Source organism: Microtus pennsylvanicus, chromosome 5, assembly GCF_037038515.1.
Source record: "Microtus pennsylvanicus isolate mMicPen1 chromosome 5, mMicPen1.hap1, whole genome shotgun sequence".
NCBI classification, from domain to species: domain Eukaryota; kingdom Metazoa; phylum Chordata; class Mammalia; order Rodentia; family Cricetidae; genus Microtus; species Microtus pennsylvanicus.
In genome coordinates this window covers 19,824,634-19,846,724 of record NC_134583.1, presented here as the reverse complement: position 1 = coordinate 19,846,724, position 22,091 = coordinate 19,824,634, and the positions used below count along the sequence as shown (strand labels likewise).

At 40.2% G+C, this 22,091-nt stretch overlaps 1 protein-coding gene across 1 annotated transcript in view; it reads right to left on the bottom strand.

Annotated features, from left to right (window-relative positions):
• Positions 1-3,349: 3,349 nt before the first annotated feature.
• Positions 3,350-22,091, bottom strand: part of Nkain3 (sodium/potassium transporting ATPase interacting 3) — a 622,827-nt gene continuing 604,085 nt past the window's right edge. The window contains exon 6 of the mRNA XM_075974635.1: positions 3,350-4,756. Coding sequence (XP_075830750.1) covers positions 4,743-4,756 — 14 coding nt within the window. The 3' untranslated portion in view covers positions 3,350-4,742. The remainder of the gene's footprint in view (positions 4,757-22,091) is intronic.

Here is a 22,091-nt window from a genome sequence, read left to right as displayed (position 1 = left end):
CTGGGGTTTTGGGGACATAGCCCCGCCGCCCCTCCTTATTACTACAGAACTTAACTTGGGGTCCTTTGCAAGAGCAGCAGACAAGCAGTACACACTTAACCACTGATCCATCTCTCCAGCCCCTCTTGCTTACGTTTAAATAAATGAATGAATGAATGAATGAATGAATGGTATCTTGCTGGCCTTAAACTTCTAGGATCAAGCAAACCTTCTACCTGAGGCTTCTGAGTACCGAACTCCAGCTATCTGACACTCATGCCCAGTTCACTTAGTCATTTTTAAATCATCTGTTGCAGTGGTGGGATTTGGAGACATTTTATGCTCAGAGAGACTCTAACTGGCGCTCTTCAGTGACTGAAATCACCGAAGAGAAATCACAGAAAAATATCCCTTGCAGGTTAAGGTTCTGTTTGTTCTTAAGACAGTTAAGAATAAGTTCCTGTTTGTCCTATGCAGGTTAAAAACTTTTTCGTAGTTAAAGATTAAGTTCCTGTGTTAAGTTCTTGCAAGTAAAAGTTTCTATTTGTAATTAAGAATAAGTTCCTGTTTCTTAGACCTGATGTAAACTGCCAAGCATGGTTTTTCTCCTAGGCTTGCAACCCCATTTACATGATGTACATCCTTATCCTTGTTCCCTCCCCTTCACTGTGCGTTTCTAACGACATGCAACAGCTGACTCTCTTGATCCTGGGAACACCTTATCTCCCCTGTGAAAGGGGTCTTAAGAGGCCAGCAGGGGCTTAATCTTGATTCAGGGTAAGACAGCTAGCTTTGTCAGTTCTGGGTGTACCCCCAAGTAAAGCTTGCTTTATTCATGCATTTGTTTTTTTCTCCTCACTACTCTCAGATTTTACAACATTAGGTTTGCTTTCTGACTATATAGACTAGATAAAAAAGCAAGAAGTAGAAATTTTTATGACATGGAGCTGATGAGGACATTTTTCACAATGTTGGAAAGTATATTCCTAGTTTTTATAATCTACAATAATTAAGAAATTGAGCCCTCCATTTAGCCGGGCAATGGTGGTGCCACATCTTTAATCCCAGCACTCGGGAGGCAGAGGTAGGCAGATCTCTATGAGTTTGAGGCCAACCTGGTCTTCAAAAGTTAGTTCCAGGACAGGATCCAAAGCTAAAGAGGAACCCTGTCTTGACCCCCCCACACACACCAAAAAAAAAAAAAAAGGAAATTGAGACCTACATTTCAACAAGATTGTGCTCTTGACGTGTGTGGTAGAGACTGCTCAATATTCTTCTCTGTGTTTACTATTCTTAGGTTTAGATGGTTACAATGCATCCAGAATATAGGCTCTATATATTCTGCCCAGCTTTCTTTGCAACAACGTTTGGGGTAGAACAAACTTTGACAAATGATGTAAGTAGAAAACCTATACAGTCAGCTTCTGAGACTTGTTCTTAAGGGAAAGAAACATCACTCTGTATGATTTTACCCCCTCGTTGGCTAGAATTTAAAAAGCAAAGGCATAAGCTTCCACAGTCATTTTGAATGTTGTTATGATTTAAGAATGGTAGTCACAAAGGATGAAACAAGGAGAGATCAAGATCTCTAGGAAGCTCATAAGCTACTCTCTGCTGGCTATGTCCGGAAGTTTAGAATGTGAGGAGGAACAGGCAAGGGTGTTAGCTAAGCCGTAGTCTTTTGTTGTTAGTGGTGTTGATGGTAACGGACATTTATGGTTCAACACGGTTCTCTATAAAAGCAAATTCTGTGAGGAAAACCACCTAGACTATCAATTTCTTCAGACCAGTTCTTCACCTTTGAAGAGGAAGGGGAAAGTGTGCTCCTGGTAGAAAAATAACTCATTTGTTTTTACTCAGTGAAACAAACCATTTGACCAAGCGAGCAAACGGGAGGTAAGGGCTGGCATTGTCCATACCCAGGAGAGGCATTCCGATTCTTTCATCCTCACTCTCACCCTGCTCTTTCTTGTTGTTCTTTTCCCTCCCCCTTTTCTTTTATTCTTTTAACTTATCTCTCAAGTTCAAGCCAAAGCATATTTTGGACTCTTTGAATACATCATTTTTTTTAAAAAAAATATTTAATAGGATTCATGCCCTTTATATGAATGCAAGTTCAAAGAAAATGGTTAATTCTCTGTGGCCCCATTTCCCCCCCAAATCCCAGTTTTTAAGGAGATTTATGCACTTTGTAGAAGTGGCAGTTTCTCTAAACTCTTCAGGAAGGAAAGAGATGCTGCTCACAAAGGCATGATTTTCTTTTCTAGATTTCCACTTTTGAGAGTTTTCCCCAGCCTTTTTTTTAAAAAAATCAATCAGTTCATTCTCTTAATGTTTTAAATGTAATCACTCCCTTTCTGAATGCCACACTACTTATTCACAGAAGGAGTAATTTTTGCCATTGATTTTGCTTTTGGTCTTAATTTGTTGTCTTATTTATAACAAATATTTAAACTCGACTTCCAGACACTTTAAAAGACTCCTTAACTCGGAAATGTTGCAGGCCTTTTGTATATTGAGGGAATATTTTTTAATTTATTATTTTTTTAAACAAACTTTTTTTTTAATGCATACCTATCCCAGTTCCCACATATTTTCTAAGTTCCAAAATTTAAAGTTTCTACATCTTTAAGACAGGTGGGTATGTGTGAGCTCAACAATGGTGCCAGAAATTCAACAGTCACTGAAGTCAGAGTCATATCAGAAGCCAGAGTTGTCCGTCCTGCTGATGGGTGCCCAGGCTAGCGAAGCCAGCTCTCGGGTCAGAGCAGCGCCACCTAGTGGTCATCTCCAAAGCCGCATGTTTTGTATCATCATTGGGCAGTAGTTTTGCTCAGTTTATGGCTGGTTCACTACCATATTAAGGCCGCCCTTGAGTTAGTTCATTAACATATACATGCCTGTCTTGACTTGGCTGTAGCTGAGCTGCCTGTGGCCAGTCCATAACACATTAGTCATTTGGATTTTTTCCTACTTTACTCAACCACCCCTGGAAAGGAAGCAGACACTGTTTTGATCTAAAATGTCAAGTCAAAACACTCAGTTCTAATCAACTGAAAAGTTTCTCCAATTTCCTTGTTAAAGTGACTCACAAGTGGTAAATATTTGTTTTAAAAACTTCCCACCCAGGATGTTTTGCCTAGGGATACCATCTTGGGAATGTCATTTTTAAAATTAAGTACAAAACGAAGGTCTGTTTAATCTCGGCAAGATTCTAATTTTTAGAGATGAAAAGTGCAATATTGTTCTTATTTGTTACCCAGTTTAGCAGTTATGATGGTTTCCCTTGTATTCACAACATGTATTTTATTTGATTCTAATAGAGACAAATTTCTCTTGTCAGGAGTGCGCTGTTTGTTGGATGAGTCATGAGAACTGACTCGGGTTTTATGTATCCATTTGGCCATGTCACTTTGTCCAGATATTTGGTGAAAACCAGATGAGATTAGCATTGAAATCAGCAGACAAACTCAGGCACAGTGCAGTTCATAAAGGGATATGTACTGAGTGTAGACAATGGAAAGGGGCCCAAGGAAGTGTTTTCTCAAGTCTCAGACATGTTCTATATTTTGGTTGAAGCACTGCTTATTCAGTTTGTACATTTCTCAAAATTTCTCACATTGTACCCTTAAAATCTACGCATTTCACCGCACGTGCATTTCATCTCAATTTTAAAAAAACCCACAATTGTTTTATTTTTTTTCAAGATGAACCATTTTCTTCTTAGAAAATTAGGTTTCCAGTGTAATTTTCTTGGTGACTGGGATGGATGGGAAAATGAAAAATTGATGTAACTCAAACATACATATTTTCTTTACAGGTCTCTACAGAGAATACCATAGGATTTGAATGTTCTCTCTGAATATCCTAAAAGTTCCAGACTACAGATCTGTGGTTGTGGTTTCTAGCCCACAGCCTCTGAGCTGTATGCTTAGGTCTGAAATCAGTGTTGGGAGTGAAACAAAGAGCAGAAACTATGAAGAAGAGGGCCAGCTAAGCTCCCTCCACAGGAGAATGACCCCCACCAATTGATTCTCTCCTTTTGTACACACAGTAATAGAACACATACATAAATTTGTGTCTCAGAATATTGCAAGAACAAGATATGTTTGAATCTGGAAATTTAGGTTGCCGTAATATTGTGGAGTCTTCAGAAGTTGAGAACAAGGGACTCGATGTTTTGTCTGTGTCTGGTGCTGTTTAAACAGTGATCTGTGTTTACTGTGAAAGTTGGATCCAGTTCTTTGCAAGCTACGGCAGGTCCACCCTTAGGGTCTGGTGCCTAGAGCCAATGTCTGTTCACACAAACCCGTTCGCTTAGCAGGGTTCAGCAGCACGGACGTCACACCCCCCCTCAGCAACAGACAGTCTCCTTAGAAATAACTTTGAGAATATTTTCACAGATTTTTGTTTTCATTTTGCATGCCTCAAGTTAAATATTGTAAAAAAAAATTAAAAACCATTTTTTCTTTCTTCCTTTTTTCTTTTTCTTCTTTTTTTCTGTTTACAATTTACAAGTGCTCATATGAGGAGGAGATGACTAAAAAATACCCACCCAAGCACCCAGAACGCAGCTAGCAAAACAACGCTAAAGTTACACAGGCTAAGACCAAAGACCTCGCAGCTCTGCAGTCGCTGGCCCGCAGGGGTTGCAGTCCTGCTGTCTGGGAGGAAGGTGACGCTGTAGGATCCCCAGTGCCAGAGGCCAGTGGTTCTTTGTTCCCTAACTCAAGTCCAGGAGCCGCTTTTCAGAATCAATGTCATTACTTATTTCGACCTAAAAAAGAAAATATGAATAACTTTAAAGAACTGGTAAATGAATGATATGCTGATAAATTTAAAAAGCCTGCCCTTTTCTCTAGGCCGCTTGAAATGCAAAGTAGTTTCAGGTGGACCCGCTGCTGTCTGAGTAGCGAGGCAGACAGACGGCTCAGCTCCCCGGCTTTTTGATCAGTTTGTAGCAATGGCAACGCGGATGGGGATGCGGCCTGACAGCAACAAGATTGTGGGATGAAGTGGTCTCGCTGTCTCAGAGGGGAAAGCAGTATATACACCCCCATTCACTAGCCCCAGCCCGCTAGCCTCATTCTAACAGACTGTTAACAGGCGTCTTGGTCTGAGACAAATCATGGACCCGACTTCCTCACAAACATCCTGCCCTGGGATGTGTAACATTAGGTATCCATGTGCCTTGGCCACCGTGGCCAAATATTTGGTGGAAAAAAAATTGCCTGGCAGTGTCCTTAAGATGAGATTAACATCTAAATAAATAGACCAACTAAATTATATTTTGCCCCACAGTGTGGGTGAACATCGTGAGATTTGTTGAAAACCTTACCACAGAGGAACAGGGGCTTGTCTCTCTCTCTCTCCAGATCACTGGCAGCGTTGACTTATCCCTTCTCTTCCATCTCCCAGCCTCCTGGGCAGATTGTAATTTTCCAGGATCCATTACAATATCAACCAATTTCTTAACACTCTCTCCTCTCTTTTCTCCTCCATCCCTTCTCCCCCTCCCTGCCTCACCTTCTACTTCTCCTTCTTTTTCCTCTCTCTCTCTCTCTCTCTCTCTCTCCCTCTCTCTCTCTCTTTCTCTCTCTCTCTCTCCCTCCCCCCCTCTCTTTCCCTCCCCCCCTCTCTCTCCCTCCCTCTCTTTCTCTCTCTCTCTCTCTCTCTCTCTCTCTCTCTCTCTCTCTCTCTCTCTCTCTCTCTCCAGCAGATCCCCTCCATGTCCCCAATGTCAATTTTCTCCTCTGGCAAACAGGAGCACTACACCCTTCCGTGTTGGTCGTTCTGCTGCCCCCATTTGGAGCTGGCCGTGCGTATCACTTCTTTTGAATGCGAGGATCTGAATGATGCGTTCATGCACAAAGTCAGCTTCGGCACAGCACCTGCGTAGCCAGCACCCAATAAAAGCTAATCGGATGGGCGTGTTAGGGCTCTCCATTTCTCTCCTGTGAAGTCTTACCTCTCCTTTGACAGGAGGATGGAAACTGGCCTCTGAGCACTTCTACTGGTACTCAGCGTTGCTGAGGTGTGTTGGGTCACAAGAACTGAGGTGTGCTCTCCCATTCCCTGTGTGCAGCTCGTGGCCACTAGTGTCACCGGTGACTCTACCCTGCTTCTCTCAGTCATCGCAACCATTGTAGTAGCAATTCAGGCTGTTTCAACCAATTTCACAACCCTGTCTCTTCCATTAGCTCAATTCAGTGACTGACTCTATGGCTCAGGGTGGACTTTTCAGTTATCGGTTGAAATAGTTAAAATATCTCCAACTTTCTAAGGTTTTTTTTTTCCCTCCCCTGCACATCCCAGGAGGCCCCTGGTCCTCTGGAGTCACCCTGCAGCATTTACTTCAGACTTCTTCTTCTCTGGAGTTTGGATGGCAAGCCACTAAGTCTAATCCTTTCCCTCTGCTTTTTAACAGGGATTTCCATGGAGAGATAAAGAGATGTGATTATAAAAATGGAATTTTGTACTTTCACACAATCTTAAGTTAGCAGGAAGAGTACAGCTTCTAAAGATTGTTTCTTGTGCACTCACGACGCTGGTCTCGGTGAGGTGGGTATGAACTACTGTATCTAGTATGTGGGCACTAAGGATGTCATTGCATTGCCCTGCCACAGTGAAACAAACCTGACACAAGGAATTAACTGGCCCAGCGACAAAGTGTGGGGGCCAGCACAACCTGCCTAACTGCAAGAATTAGTCTACCGACTTGTCTGCTTGCTTTTAGCTTGTCTCCATCACCACAGTTCTTAATAATATTTAATATAGATTTCATATCTGCATTTCTCTAATTATCTAGATATGTTTCATTACAGTAGATTCGTTGAGATGATAATTTACATTATATTTGACCATTATGTCTTCTCGAGCTATTTAATTATTAACAATTTCTCATATTTAATTTTTTCTTACTTTATTATGCATATCCAGATTTGACTCATTATACTACAATAGTAGATCAAGGTCAGGCCTGACTTTATCAATGGGCACTTTGTAGGTGGTGGTGTGTGTTTCTCACATGGCACATCGAAGAACACAGACTATCTTTTTTAATATTATGAGTGCATTCATTTTGAATCCTTGAAATCATGCCATCCCCTCCGGCTTTAAATATGTACATAAAGTTCAGCGAGGGCTTGATGAACCCTGTTCCTAAGGCAGAGCACAAGTCCATCAGAGGACGATGATGCTAGTTCAGAGTGTCACTGGCTGCATATTCTTGGAAGACTTGCAGAAATTTCTTTTTCTATTTGTTTTCTAAGATTTTTGGCAATACAGCTGGTGTGCATACGTGTGTGTGCATGTGTGTGTGTGTGTGGTGTGTGTGTGGTCTGCCCTTTCTTCAGTTCTTTTCAATGTCTTTATATATTCATTTTTTTACAGCCTTGAAAGAGTGAGGGAGGGGAGGGGGGTGTATCAAAACCCTGACTGGGAAACCCACAAAGACAGTTGACCTGGACTTTGGGATCTCACGCACTCTAGACCGACAACAGGTGGGGATCCTGCATGGGACCTAACCAGGCACTCCACATCTGGGCTACAGTTTTGTAGTCTGATCTGTTTGTGGGACCCCTGACAATGAGACCAGGATCTATCCCTAGTGCATGAGCTGGCCTTTTGAAGCCCATTCCATATGGTGGGATTCCTTGCTCAGCCTTGATGGGGGCGGGGTTGGTCCTGCCTCAACTGAATGTGCTAGGTAGGTTGGGGATAGGGTAGAAGGGGAGGAGGGGAGGAAGGGGGAACTGTAGTTGGTATGTAAAATGAATGAAATGAAAATATAAAAAAAATTCATTTTGATACGGTTGGAATCCCTGTTTTGATTTACCTGTCAATAAAAATTATGCCGCTCAAAAAAAAAGGGAAAGAAATAATATTTTTAATGTGAATACAAACACAGATGGTGGAAGCAGAGGAGGATCCTTACAAAATGTCTTCTCACCTCCATATGTCTGCCATATAGAACTCAAACAGCGCACACACACAGGGGCACACTCGTGTGCGCACACACACACACACACACACGGGAGGGGGGAGACAGACAGACACACAGGCAAACAAATTAAATTACTTCTAAAAATAAATGATTGTGTAGCATCATTTATAGAATTTTCAGAATGAAGAATAACTTCATTCTTGACCTAAAGTGCCTTGTAGATTAATAGGGAAGTTAAAATGACTGTGATTAGAAATCTGAATTTGTATAGTGTTGAATGGCATTATTTTTACAGCAGCACAGTTTGAAAGAAAATGGCCCCCCAAGGGAGTGGCACTACTGGGAGGTGTGGCCTTATAGGAGAAAGTGTATCAATGTGGGGACAGGTTTTGAGGTCTCTTTTCTCAAGCGTCAATCAATGTGACAGTCAGTTGACTTTCTGTTGCTTGCAATAAGTAGGACTCTCAAGTCCGGACCACATCAGTCTGTATGCTGCTATGCTCCCTGTCATGATGATAACGGGCTGAACCTCTGAAACTGTAAAAGCCCCCTCAATTAAAAGGTTTATATATATATATGAGTTGCCATGGTCCTGGTGTCTCTTCACAGGAATAGAAACCCTAACTAAGCCAGGTAAGAACTGGATTTTAAAAAGTTCTAGGGGCAGAGAATGAGTTTGCATTTTACAATGTCACATGAAAGCTTGAAGGAGTTTCCAGTGATAATAGGATAGTTGACTGACCTTCACTTGTAGTGACCACTTTGAACCCTTTTACATCTGCAATGTTGGTGACAACCTTCCTGTCCAGCGAGGACAGGGGAACTTAGCCTACTATAATGATGAAACTTCTACATCTAAACTCAGCATTTCACACAATGGCCACGTTTTAGCATATGCTCTTACAGTAGTCCTAACATTCATATAATCAATCAGAAAGTCACCAAATGCCAGCGCTCCCAAACCAGAGAGAGCAAGGAGCTGGGATGCAGCTATCCTTGTGCTAATAAGGCATGCATACAGGGAATCCGTGGGAGTGTGCTGCAGTTGTAGGGCCCTTGAAATGGTCCCCAAAGGTTAATATCTCTCAAAGTGTCTTCTAGTTCCAAGGACTGATGGTGGCTTTCCATGAGTGTGACTTTGTGCTCAGCAGGAAGAGTCAGTCAGCCACCACTAGGAGCAGATGTCAGTGAAGAGAATTCTGTGTGTCACAGGGGACAGAGCAAGCAGATTTTACATAGCTCAACACACTCTCTTGGTAAGTATTAAACTGCGAAAACCTATCAGGAATAAACGCAGACAGCATAAGACAGTTATCATTTATTTATCTTTAGTCTATTCTAGCCATTATTGCTCAGAGTTAGCCTCTTAAAGGTTTTTTCTTTTTATTATATTTTTATTACTTAAAACAATTTTAAATTTAAATGTAGTATGATCATATTCTTCCCCTCCCCCAAGTCCTGACAGATCTTCCCTCCCTACTCACCCAATTTTAAATTCTTTCTCAAACAAAAACCCAATATAACAACACAACTGCCAAATCAAGAAAGCAAAATAAAACACCCCCGAAAAGAGGAAAACAACAACAGCAAAATCCCAAACAAAACTGTAAAGAAACAAAAGCACACAAAAATCTTTGGAGTTCATTATGTGTTGATCAACGACCCCTGAACATGAAGCCTTCCCTGAAGTGGTTGACAAACCCAGTGTCACTCCATTGGATAAAACTGATTTTCCGTCTCTCAGCAGATATAAATGTCAGTTCAGTTGTTAACATTTACCACAGTGGCAATGGTTATGCATTCATTCATTCATTCATTTAAAATATGATAAAATAAAATATAATAAGATAAAATAAAAAACTGTCACATCGAATTTGGGCAAGATAAACCAGCAGAAAGAAAAGAGCCCAATATCAGGCACAAGAAGGAGTAACCTACTCATCAATACACTCAAAAATCTCATTAAAAACTCTAAGCTGGAAGCCACAGTATATACACAGAGAAGCTGGTACAGGTCTGTGCAGACGCTGTGAGTGTTGCTATAGTCTCCGTGAGTTCATAAGAGCTTTGTTCATGTTGTGTAAAGGGTCTTGTTTTCTTGGTGTCCTCCATCCCCTCTGGCTTTTACACACTTTCTACCTCCTCTATTGCAGGGATTCCCGGAGATCTGAGGGTCTCTGTATCTGTTCCCATCTGCTGCAGGAGGCAGCTTTTCTGATGATGACTGAACAAGGCCCTTATCTATGAGTATAGCAGAATGTCATTTTATGGTTACTGCTTTTTTCTTAGAACAATAGTATTTGGTTTTACCCTAGGTCCCTGGAATATCTAATCTTTGGTTATTGGTGACCCAAGCATGTCAGGTATTGATAGATTCCATCTCATGGAATGGGCCTTAGGTCAAATCAGGTATTGTTTGGTTACTCCCACAAGCTTTGCTTCAATATTGCACTAGCCTATCTTGCATGTAATACACCATTCTAATGAACGGTCTGTGGCTGGCTTGGTGTTTACATTTACCTTTTGATAGCACGCAGAGAACCTGATGTACCACTGCCACTGGAAAGCAGGCATGAAGGTTCCACCAAGGCATGGACTGGACATCTTCATGTTTAATGAATTTGTATAGGTGCTGTCCTCAATAATGGGGCATTTCTGTCAGTTTGTGGAGAGCAACCTACAGTCTTGTCAACAGCCTGGGTTGTTGGAAAGTTCCTGAGGAGTCCCTTAGGAGAACAATTCAACTAGATGTTACCCAATCCCAATACCAGAAGCTTTGTTTGGTGACAAGAGATATTCAGTTGGAGCTCTGTCTCTACCGCTATTGGCAATTTCGTCTAGATTGCCTTCATATCTATATATAATTTAGGAAGTTTCTACTCTATTAGGTTTCCATGCTACTCTTCAAATGCCCCTTAGTTTTGGCTATCTCCCCCAATACCCCCTTTCACAACCTCTTATCCCCCCTTCTCCTCCTTTTCACTTGATACTCCCTTTACAGGCCTCCCTTAAACACTTACTGTCTATTATATTTCCATTTTCTAAGGAGATCAGTCTGTTCTCTCTAGTCCCTTACTGTACACCTATCCTCCCTGCATCTCTATAGTATAGCTTGGTTAACCCTGACCTAGTAGCTAGTATCCAAGTATAAGGGGATACAATACATACTCTGTTCGTCTTTTTGGGACTGGGTTACTTTACTCAGGATAATTTTTTCTAGCCCTATCATTTACCTGGAAATAGCATGATATCACTTTTTAACAGCTGAGCAATATTCCATTATGTAAATATAACTCAATTTCTTTAAACGTTCTTCTGTTGAAAGACGTCTAGGTTGTTCCAATTTCTGGCTCTTATTAATAGAGCAGCACAAACATAGTTGAGTGTCCTTGTGGTGGGAAGAGGCATCGTTTGGACATATGCCCAAGAGTGTATTCCCATCTTGCTGTGGAAGCACCACACTGATTTCCATAGTGGCTGTAACAGTTTGTGTTCCCACTTACTCCACATCCTCTCTAACATGAGTTGCTGCTTGCGTTACTGATCTTAACCATTCTGACAACTTTAAGATGGAGCCTTAAAGTCGTCTTTATTTGTATTTCCTTGATGCTTAAGGATGCTAAATATTTTTTAAGTGTTTCTCAGGCATTTGAGTTTCCTGTATTTAGAATTCTCTGTTTAGATCTGTACCCCCTTTTCTAATTGGGTAAAAAAGTTCTAATTTCTAGTTGTTTTCTTGATATCCAGTTTTTTGGGTTCTTTATATATTTTGGCGATGAGCCCTCTAACTGATATGGAGTTGGTAAACATATATTTCCTTTCTGTACACTACTGCTTTGTCCAAATGATGGTATCCCTTACTATGAAGACACTTTTCAGCTTCATGAGGTCCATTTACTAATTGATACTCTTAGTACCTGAATTAATTGTATTCTGTTCAGAAAGAGAAATCCTGTGCCAATGAGTTCAAGGGTATTTCCCAATTTGTCTTCTATCAAATTCAGTATATCTGGTTTTATGTTGAGGTGTTTGATATATTTGGAGTTAAGTTTTGTGCAGGTGGGTTTATTTGGATTCTTCTCCATGTAGCCATCCAGTTTGACCAGTATTATTTGTTAAAGATGCTGCCTTTTTTCAGCATCTATTTTTGGACTCTTTATTAAATATCAGGTGTTCATTGGTATATGGATTTATGTCTGGGTCTTCAATTGCATTGATTGGTGTATCTGTTTTTGTGCCAATACCATGCTGGTTTTATTACTATACCTTTATAGTACAACTTGAAATCAAAGATGATGACTACCTCAAACAGTTCTTTTACTATTGAGAATTGTTTTAGGTATTTTGGGGGGTATATGAATGGGTTTTGTAGAAAGATATTGCTTAAATTTGGTTTTAACATGAGATATCTTATTTCCTTTGTCTATGGTGATTAAGGTTTTGCTGGGAATAACAGTATGGGCTGACATCTGTGGTCTCTTAGAATCTGCAGGACATCCATCTAGGAACTTCTGGTGCTTAGAGTTTCCATTGAGAAGTCAGGTGTTATCCTAAGAGTTCTATCTTTGTTACCTGTTCTCTTTCCATTGCAGTTTTTAATATTCTTTCTTTGTTCTTTACATCTAACCTGTTCGTTATTATGTGCTGAGATGACTTTTTCTTCTGGTCCATTCTATTCGTGTTCTCTTTGCTTCTTGTACTTTGACAGGCATCTTCTTCTTTAGGTCAGGGAAATTGTCTTTCAGGATTTTGTTGAAAATATTTTTCATGCCTTTACCTGTGCTTGTTTTCCTTCCTCCACTTCTGTTATTCTTAGACTTAGTCTTCTCACAGTGTTCCACATTAACTGGATGTTTTATACCAGGAGTATTTTAGATGGAATAGTTTCTTTGACTGATGTATTCATTTCTTCTCTCATGTCTCCAATGTCTGAGAGTCTTCCTTTCATCTCTGTATTCTCTCGGTGCAGCTTGCCTCTGAGGTTTCTGTTTGTGTTCTTAAATTTTTAATTTTTGTATTTCCCTCATTTTGGATTTTTAAAAAATATTGGTTCTATTTCAATTTTTAGGCTTTAGATTTTTTATTTATTTTCATTCAGCATTTGTGTTTTTATGGATTTCTTTAAGGGATTTATTAATTTCCTCTTTAAGGATCTTCGTCATATGTATAAAGTCTGGCTTTTATTATCCTTCAGTTATATTGGAATATTCAGTTGCTGCTTTGGTAGGGTTACTGGGCTCTACCGGAGACATATTGTCCTGGTTGTTATTGATTGTGTTTTATGCTGGCAGGTAGGCATGTGGGATTGGGAAGATTGTAATGCTAGGTGCTGATACCTGGTCTTGCTTTTGTTGGGTGGGTATTTTATTCCTTTGACTTTTGTTTCTCCTCTGGATCTTAGATGAGTGTGGGAACTGTGTGTTGACTGTAAGAAAACCTTCTGGAGTCTTGATAGGTGTGGGCAGTGGAGGGTTCTAGGTATAAGTTGTTTCTGGATATTAAGACCTGAGACTTTGAAACGAGAAAGCCTATTGGGGAGGAGGGAGATCCATAAGAGAGAGGACAGCAGGGTTTCAACCAGGATCTACCTCATCAGTTCCTTTGGAATAATGGGGGCAGAGACTGAGGAGAGGCCACAGTAGAAGGGCTCTTAGGAGCCAGAGTCGAGTCTGGCAGGTTAGACTTAGAAGAAAGGAAGGAGTGTTGAAGATCTGTATTTATCCTACTTGCTTCTCTGGTCCGAGTGGTCTTGGCCTCCCGAGGAGTATGTGCTGGAGTTGGTGGCTTGGGCACACTAATGAGTGGTAGGAGGAGGTTTAGAGGTGGAGATCTGTGTGATCCACTGGGGATGAATGTCTGCAGGGAGGGAAGTTAGGCGGCAGTACTTTCTGCTGCAGTGCTAGGGATGAGACTGGGGGATTGGACTTGGGAAAGCAGAGGGAGAGGTGAAGATTTGCAACTAGCCTGTCTGCTTACTTTCCCAGAGGGGCCTGCAGGTTCCCAAGGGAGTTCCTGCTGGACTTGTTGGGGGTAGGGGTGAGAAAAAGCATTGAGTCTGAGAGGGAGATGAAGAGGGGAAGATCTTTGGGATCCACTAGAGATGAGGTAGGAGGCTATCATCAGCAGGTATTCTGCTGCAGAGCTGGGATGAGACCGGGATTTGATTTGGTGGAGTAGAAGGAAAGGAGAAAGTCTGGCTCTAGCCTACCTGCTTCCCTGACTGGAGTGGGAACAGCTGTTTTTAAACAAGGATGTGGAAATCCACCGTTCCATTTTCTTACCCATCTACCCCACCCCAGGCAACTTATGATTGTGTACCTGACTTGATTTACTGACTAGAACTCAATTAAAACTCTAAATACAAAACCATCTTGTATGGAGACAACTTACAAAAGGTACCATTACTAACAGAAAAGTGATGTTCTCAGGAAACAGCAAATAGATGTGTTCATTTTGGCATCTGTCCCAAGCCATCATAGGTGAGTTTCTGAGTTTCCTATATAGCTAGGCACTTCGAAACAAACAAACAAACAAAGAAATGAAATGAAAAAATGAAAAAAGAAAAAAATCAGGCAAAGAGTATATTAACTATATTAGCATGCAGGAACATTAGACTTAGAGGCAATCATGACCACTCAATCAGTAGTGGCCACAGAACATGTAGCAATTTTTGTGAAGAAAATTAGTCTTCAGCAAAGGCAATCGGACAAGTCAAGATACTGCAGAAAAGTCAAGCTCTCATTTGGAAGTCCTAGGAAAAGATTGCTTAACAGTGGCAGGCGAGTTCAGAGTCAGCGGTCTCATCATCCAACTTCCTCTTGGAGTTCCTCAAGGAATCTGATCCAGCACTGCTGTGGCTCTGCAACCCTGTTCTGGAACTTGACTGCTATCTTTTATTTGATAGACTGCCTTGGTCTAATTACTTTTATGTGAAGAATTATGGCTACGTGGGACTTAAATGCCTGCTACCCAGATGCTGCTTTTTGAATGGAAATGCATGAGTCATGATTTTGACACACGAATGTAGCCACTCATCATGTTCTCTGAAATCCCATCTCACTATCGTACGTGTTTTATGCTCTGCTGTTTTCCTTCTCAAAGGTAAATTCGCTTTTGTTAGCCCTTTCTCCTTGCTTTCGTTATTGCCTGCAATGTGTAAATGTCCCTTCAAAGCCCAGCTAGCCTCTAGAACACTTGGCTTGGTGCTCTTAGGTGAGAACTTGCTCTTTGCTTTCAGGGGAAGTAGAGTCCCTTGTGAGCCATGGTCAGAGAGGTCCAGGTAGAGATCTCTCTGGGATGAGAATGCGATTGTTCCCTCACTGTCAGCTATGGCAAGATTATGTACTCCAACATAAGCCAACTCTGACCTTTGTCCCATATTGGTGGACCACACTAAGAAGACAACCATTGAAAGTATTTCATGTGTATGCATGTAAGAGGCATGTGTGACTGCATTCATATGTGTGTGGGTGCTCATACACATGTGAACATATGTTTCAGAACATTAGAGGTCAACATTAAATGTCTTCCTCAAGCACCTATCATCCATCCATCCACCTATGCATTCATGTATGTATGTATGTATGTATGTATGTATGTATGTATGTATGTATCTATCTATCTATCTATCTATCTATCTATCTATCTATCTATCATCTATCTATGAAACAGAGTCTCACTCTAGCCATTGCTGGACTTGAATTCACAGAAATTTCCTCCTGCCTTTGCCTCCTTGGTGCTGGGACTAAAGGTATGTGCTACCAAATTTGACCTCTCTCTTATTTTTTTGAGACGGGGTTCATTATTAAACCTGGAGTTCATTAATTTACTTAGACTGTATGATCAGGAATCTTTGGGGAACTTCCTGTCTCCACCTTCTCTTCATTAGGGTTAGGGATTGGTCATGCTTCCACGGCTGCCATTTTAAACAGGTGATAGAGGTCAAACTCAGATATGCATGACTGCATAGGCATGAACTTTAATTATTTCCACTACTGAAAGTATTTTAGACATAGCTGTAGGCATGTCTAAACAGTTTAGAGAGCGGTGATATAAAGAGTATAATGAAGCAGGTAATGGCATGGCAATTGCTGAGCTTGCTTGAACCCTGCCAAGAACTGCCAAGATTTCTGCTCCACCAAGGCATCTAGTACCTTCTTCCTTGCAGATTTTCTCATCTTATGTGAGTAGAATGTCCGACAACAGATCAGAGAGTCATGCAGTTTTTGATCTTGCCCTCTAGAGTCCAACTTCTTACACTGTGGGTTGCCTACAGTAACTACTGGCTGTAAGACTTCCTACAGCATACAGGGGCTACATACATTATGATGTGTCACTGAATTTGGGAATCATAAATAATTTGGTAAGAGTAAAAGGATTCTGAATGCACAGTGAGCAAAAGCTAATTCAACATTGAATGTGTAATGAATGTGGGAGCCTTTCTGGCAGCAATCACCTGGGTTGCATCACAAGACTCCTTATGGCTTACTTCTGAAACGTAATATGCACACTTTACACAGTGTGTATAAGCATGTTATGTAATACCAACACCTTCTGGCTGAATCATGCAGCTCAGACTATTGCAAACTATGAGTTGCTGTGCTTTTGTGGTATAAGTCTTCTGCTGTCACAGAAACACATGATTGAACTACAGAAAACAGAGACTTAATATTTTCTTACTGCCATTATCTAGCATGCAAGTGTTAAATTAGCATATCTTTGATAGCCTTGTGTTTGAATATTTAGCTTTAAAAATTGCTGTTTTAATTTCTGTTTTGCATTTTGTAAAAGGCCATAAAATGAATTTTGATTTTGGATTAGAACAGAATTTCCAGCAATTTCTGAAATGTTCCTAAGCATACTTCTACTATTTTTATTATGTATTTAATCCAATTTGTGCTATAGGGGAACAAAACTAGGCGGGGAAAAACTACAATTGGCGTCCTCTGTAAGAATGAATTATAAAAGCAAAAGCAATAAACTCTGAAAGATAGTGAAGATTCTCTACAATCTGTGCACTAAATTATTCAGCAAAAATTTAATTGTAAAAATGTAAAAATAAACAAAATGTCCATCTCACTGCTACACAAATTTGTTCTATCTTTAATGGTAAAATGATATATGCCAAAATATCTTTTATAATTTTTTACAACTAAGTGTTTGATTTGTATATCTATCCTATGTATCTACAGACTGTGGTGTCATAGGAAATTTTTATTGAGTGAAAAATGGTTGGAAGCAAAGAATGTTTAGTAAAACTCTGCTCTAAAGATTTATGAATAATCAAATCAGTTTCCATATGAGGGGCATTCTCCGGCTTCCTCATCCTCCTCTTCTTCCTCCCTCCATCCTCATCTTTTCTTTTTGGTTCATGATAAAATTGAGAGAAAGGTCCAGAGACTTCCCATTTTTACGTGACCTTTGCCATTGTCAACTGCCATAAGAAGGTGGCTGTATTGGTTATAATTGCTAAACTTACACTGGTACATCACTGTACCCAAAGTTCATACTTCACATTGAAGTGTGTTTTGTGAATTTGGAAAAAGACATATAATGTCTAGTAATGTAGTATCATTCAAAACAAGTTATGCCACCAAAACCTTATCTAATCTCTTTCTCTCCATCCTCTGGTTTGTGCACTGTCTTCCATTAGTGAGTCTCTATGGCCATGTGTTCAGACTCAAACACTTCACAAAGCCTTTTCTGTCATCTTCCTTCTCTCACTAACAATATACAATTACATTTTTATGAGTGATAGCCATTTCTCTTGACTATTGAATACTATTATGCTGCCGTTATTTCTGCAGCATATGCATCCTTTTACCTATTATAGGACATGGTGGTTTCTTCCAAGTGTGGGCCATTCTGAGTAAAGCGCCAATAAACATCATGTGCAGATTTTTGTGTGGACCAAATTTTTCCACTCTTTTGAGGAAATATCCAAAAGGTGAGCTGGTAGGTCATGTGGAAGGAGCATGCTGGGTTTTGTGAGAGACTTCCAAACTGTCTTGCAAAGGAGTCGTCTTTGTTCCTTTTATAAATCCCATACCCTCCTCTCTGTGTCCCTTCCCAGGGAAGCCTTTCTCTATTAAAGAAAACATCTATTTTATTTTGGGAGAAACATTTTGTAAACAGACATTGCACTTTTGCTTCCCAGCTGCCTAGACCAGAATAATCACATAGAAACTATACTAATTACAAAACTGTTTGGCCCATGGTTCAGGTGTATTCCTAGCTAGCTCTTACATCTTAAATCAGCCCATTTCTATTAATCGATGTATTGCCATGAGGCATCTTTCTCCGTTGGCTGCTACATGGCATCTCTTTGACTATACCTACTCTCTCTATAGCATATTCTTGGGGGGATATTGTTTTCAGTTCACCTTTTTAAAATGTAGGTCTCCTTTTCTGGGTGATCAGCTTTGGAGGCCAACACTCAGTTACTATTTATCTTTTTATCTCTGGCTCCCAGGGAAGGGAGTGGTTTAGAACATTGTGGTTAATCAATTAATGATTATAAATTGAATTAAACTTATTAATTAATCAGTGGGACTTGATATCATTACTGTGAATAGAAAGAGAACAAAAAGCCAACTCCATATGTAAACTACAAGATCCCATCATAACTGGTCTCTGTTATATATGTTCACAAAACTGAGGAAATTGATGCTGATTCATGGAAGTGGTGTTTTCCTGTAGAGTTGTACAGTGTTACCTATGAGTGAGCTGTCAGCTTTTATCAATCCCTCTTCAATAGAAAGGCACCTATTCATGTACACATGTCTGGGGATATGCAGGGATTCTTGATTCCCTCAATGAAGGACCTTTCTCATGACATCTGGCTTTATACTCCATGTAGACTAAAGAGGCTTAATGGAAGTTTAAAATCAACTGAGCATTCTCTCTCCTTTCACCAAGTTAGTACAGAAACCTGGCATTTTCTCCAAGCTGGTGTGTGTGTGTGTGTGTGTGTGTGTGTATGCCTGCACACTCACACATTCTATGGTATCAATTTAGCTGAGTGCATTGCAGTCTAATATAAAAGGCCTTAGTAAAGGAAATCAAACATCTGACAGATGCTCTCTGGATCAGTGCTGAAACATTGGCGTACTGGGGAGGAACAGATACTGATTTTTTTCAATTGTTCTATGCACAGTGATTTCAATTCAGCTTAGTTGGATCTTCCAGATTCCCACACCCCTTCACAGATGAAAGGCATCCCATATTCACATGACAGGATAATAAGCATAATGTGTCAAAGTAGAGCCTTGTTCTGTAGCTTTCTGCAGCCTGAAATTTGTGCTGATGCTCCACTCAAGTGGTGCAGGTCCAGTAGTGAATAGGGACAGTGAGGAAACCTCCTAAGGAGAGAGAGGGCTTGATCAAAACTGGTTAGGTGATCTTAAGAGGATGTTATGTGTTCTTGATTTACAGAGATGCAGAGAACATAAAAGGAAGTCACTTGCCCCAGGACATGCCACATGCACCTTGAGAGATGAACAGGTCTTTAATAATCCATCTTTAACGTCCCAGATAAAGGAGATTCTATTAACAACATTAATCAATTATAGTTCTTAATGATCTCCCTAATTCACTCTCTTACACAGCAGCATTTTTACACTGCAATTTCTCTCTAGAGTTATTTTTTTATGGTAAGATGAAAGAGTCCATTAATCATCCTCTTATCTTATAAAAAACATATGAAGGTTTTCCCAGACATCACCAGGAATTGTCTTAGTTCTCTTTCCTTTTCCAGTGTACTCAACATCCTAGTAATTGTCATAATTTCTGCCAAGCTACTCAACTCACAAATACCAACTTTTGGAAGACCTCATTTGTGATGGTTTAAAAACAAATGTAATGAGAGGATGCCTGGTCTTGGGATGTTATATAGTTCCATTGGGATTTACATTAAGAACTCTAAACTTATTTAAATGCCTATCAGATGATGGGCAAAGTGCTGTCTTGAATGGTGTGTGAGTTACAATTGCTTTAGCTAATTCTTTACAGGCTACTTAGGATCTCAGTCTCCAGAGGAAGTGCAGATCTGAGAAGTAACCAATGTGCCAATACAGTGTCAGTGAAGTCCTTCTATGTGTCTGCACACCAGAGGTGGCTTCATGGTGTGTATTCTCCATTACCATGAAATTATGTAAGGTTGGGCTGAACACACAGGAAGTTCATCTGAATACATCTACTCATTCAGGCTAGGTGACCCCCTTATTACCCAGCGATGAAGCCAGCTCCTCAACTTACTAAGAATGAGACTTTGAGAAAGCTCCTTAATTCTTTGTTGAGCTCAGTTTCCTTACTCATAAAATGGGAATATTAATTCATCTATATTAATATACTTTTCACGATAATTAAATGAAATAGTGCAGACAGCATAGTTAGCAAACGGCAGCTGCTATTTTATATGCTTGTCTATTTTCCCCTTAACATTTCCCAAGAGTGAAGTCACTGGGCATCTTTATTTCTGAGTGATTTATCAATCCAGTGACCAAGATTCCTTCTGAATCTGAAACTGGAACAGTCCTAAGGAGGCATTTTGTTTGTCACTTTCCCCATGTATCTGATGAATGTAGAAAATTTATTCCTGAGTTTAAAAAAAAATTATAAATAGCACAGAGTGTAAATGAAAATTAGAAGCAATTGTAACAGGGTCACAGACCTTAGTAGGCCCCCAGATCTTAGCACAACTGATTCCATGATTAAAATACCATCCAGGCTGTAAAGCTCATCATGTAGACAGCACCACCTGCCAAAACTAAAACAAAGGCCTAACTCATCAAAATCCATAGTTCTGGGAGCATCTATAAATGTACTAACCTTGCTTTTTGGCTTCTGGATAACTGTTCTTGTTAACTGAAGTATGTCAATCTGGTACATAATTTTTATGCTTAAATCTCAACTTGAAAAAGGCTCAGGGTTACACTAGGTTCCTAAACACACAGCATAGTTATCAGCAGACTAATAAAGTCTTTCTATTGCTTTAAAGGCATGTCTGAGCAGTCTTCTCTGGTGAAGAGCCCACACCAACAATGGCTCAAGTGAACTGTGCTTACTGAAGATGACCTCCTTCACTGATCCATCTTCCTCCCATAAAGCCACAGGAGAGATGACGTAAGTCTCAGACATGGTAAGGAAGGTACCTGGATTCTGTCACTCTGGACTCTACTCTGCTGTGCTGAACAGAGAGACTCATTCAGTCCCCACTTCTGAAGGATAAATAATCATGTTTTCCCACATGGAATCAATCCACAGCTGATAAAAAAATTAGACAAGAACATCATTTTAGAAGCACATGCCACATCATCTATAGCAAATCCCTTCTGGAATGAGGAATAATGACATCGGGTTACATGGGAAAGATTGTTTTAATATGAGTGAAAATTAAAGCCGTGAAGAGCCGAAGGTCCATAGTACCCCAGGGTTGGTTAGTTTAGTCCAGGTTAGATGGGTTAATATTTCGCACACCATCACGCCTCTACTTACAGGTTTAACAGGCTTTAACTCAACATGATCCTGGCAGTGGGAGTGCGCGTCTAGTCCACCTATGAAGTCAACTGAAATACAGCAGCCCAAGTTGGATCAGTGTGTAAATGAAAATGCACGAAACACTGACTTTTAAAGTAGGCTATATACGCATAAGACCAAAAAATATCATTTCCTACAAAGTGGAAGAAGTGAATATTTAGTATGAATGGCTGCTAAAAAAACATTAGGGAGATTTTCAGAAGCACACAAATAACCTGAGCTTTTAGGACCTGAAAAATTACAGTGCTGTTGATTCTGGCAAAAAAAAAAAAGTGTGGTCATCTGAAGTATTATAAGGTATGAAATAATATGTTTGTCTCCTTATAACTCGAAACACATGCTTTCTCTTTTGGGTAACAAGACTTGCTTTTCACTTTCCTTCGTAAGAACACTCGCTCCATCATTAAAACCACCCTGGGGAAGCCCGCAACCTGCCTCCATGCCTCTGTCTTAAAGCTACTCTTAAGAAACAAGCATTTGTCTCTTGCAAAGGACACCATAAGGCTCTGTCTGGAGTCTCTAGAGGCGTGGTGAGTTTTGTAATCACTTTTGAAATTTTTTTCTACATTACTCTTCTTTTACCGCAAATTCATGTCTTCTATTTTTTTTTTCACTGAAAAATATTACTTTA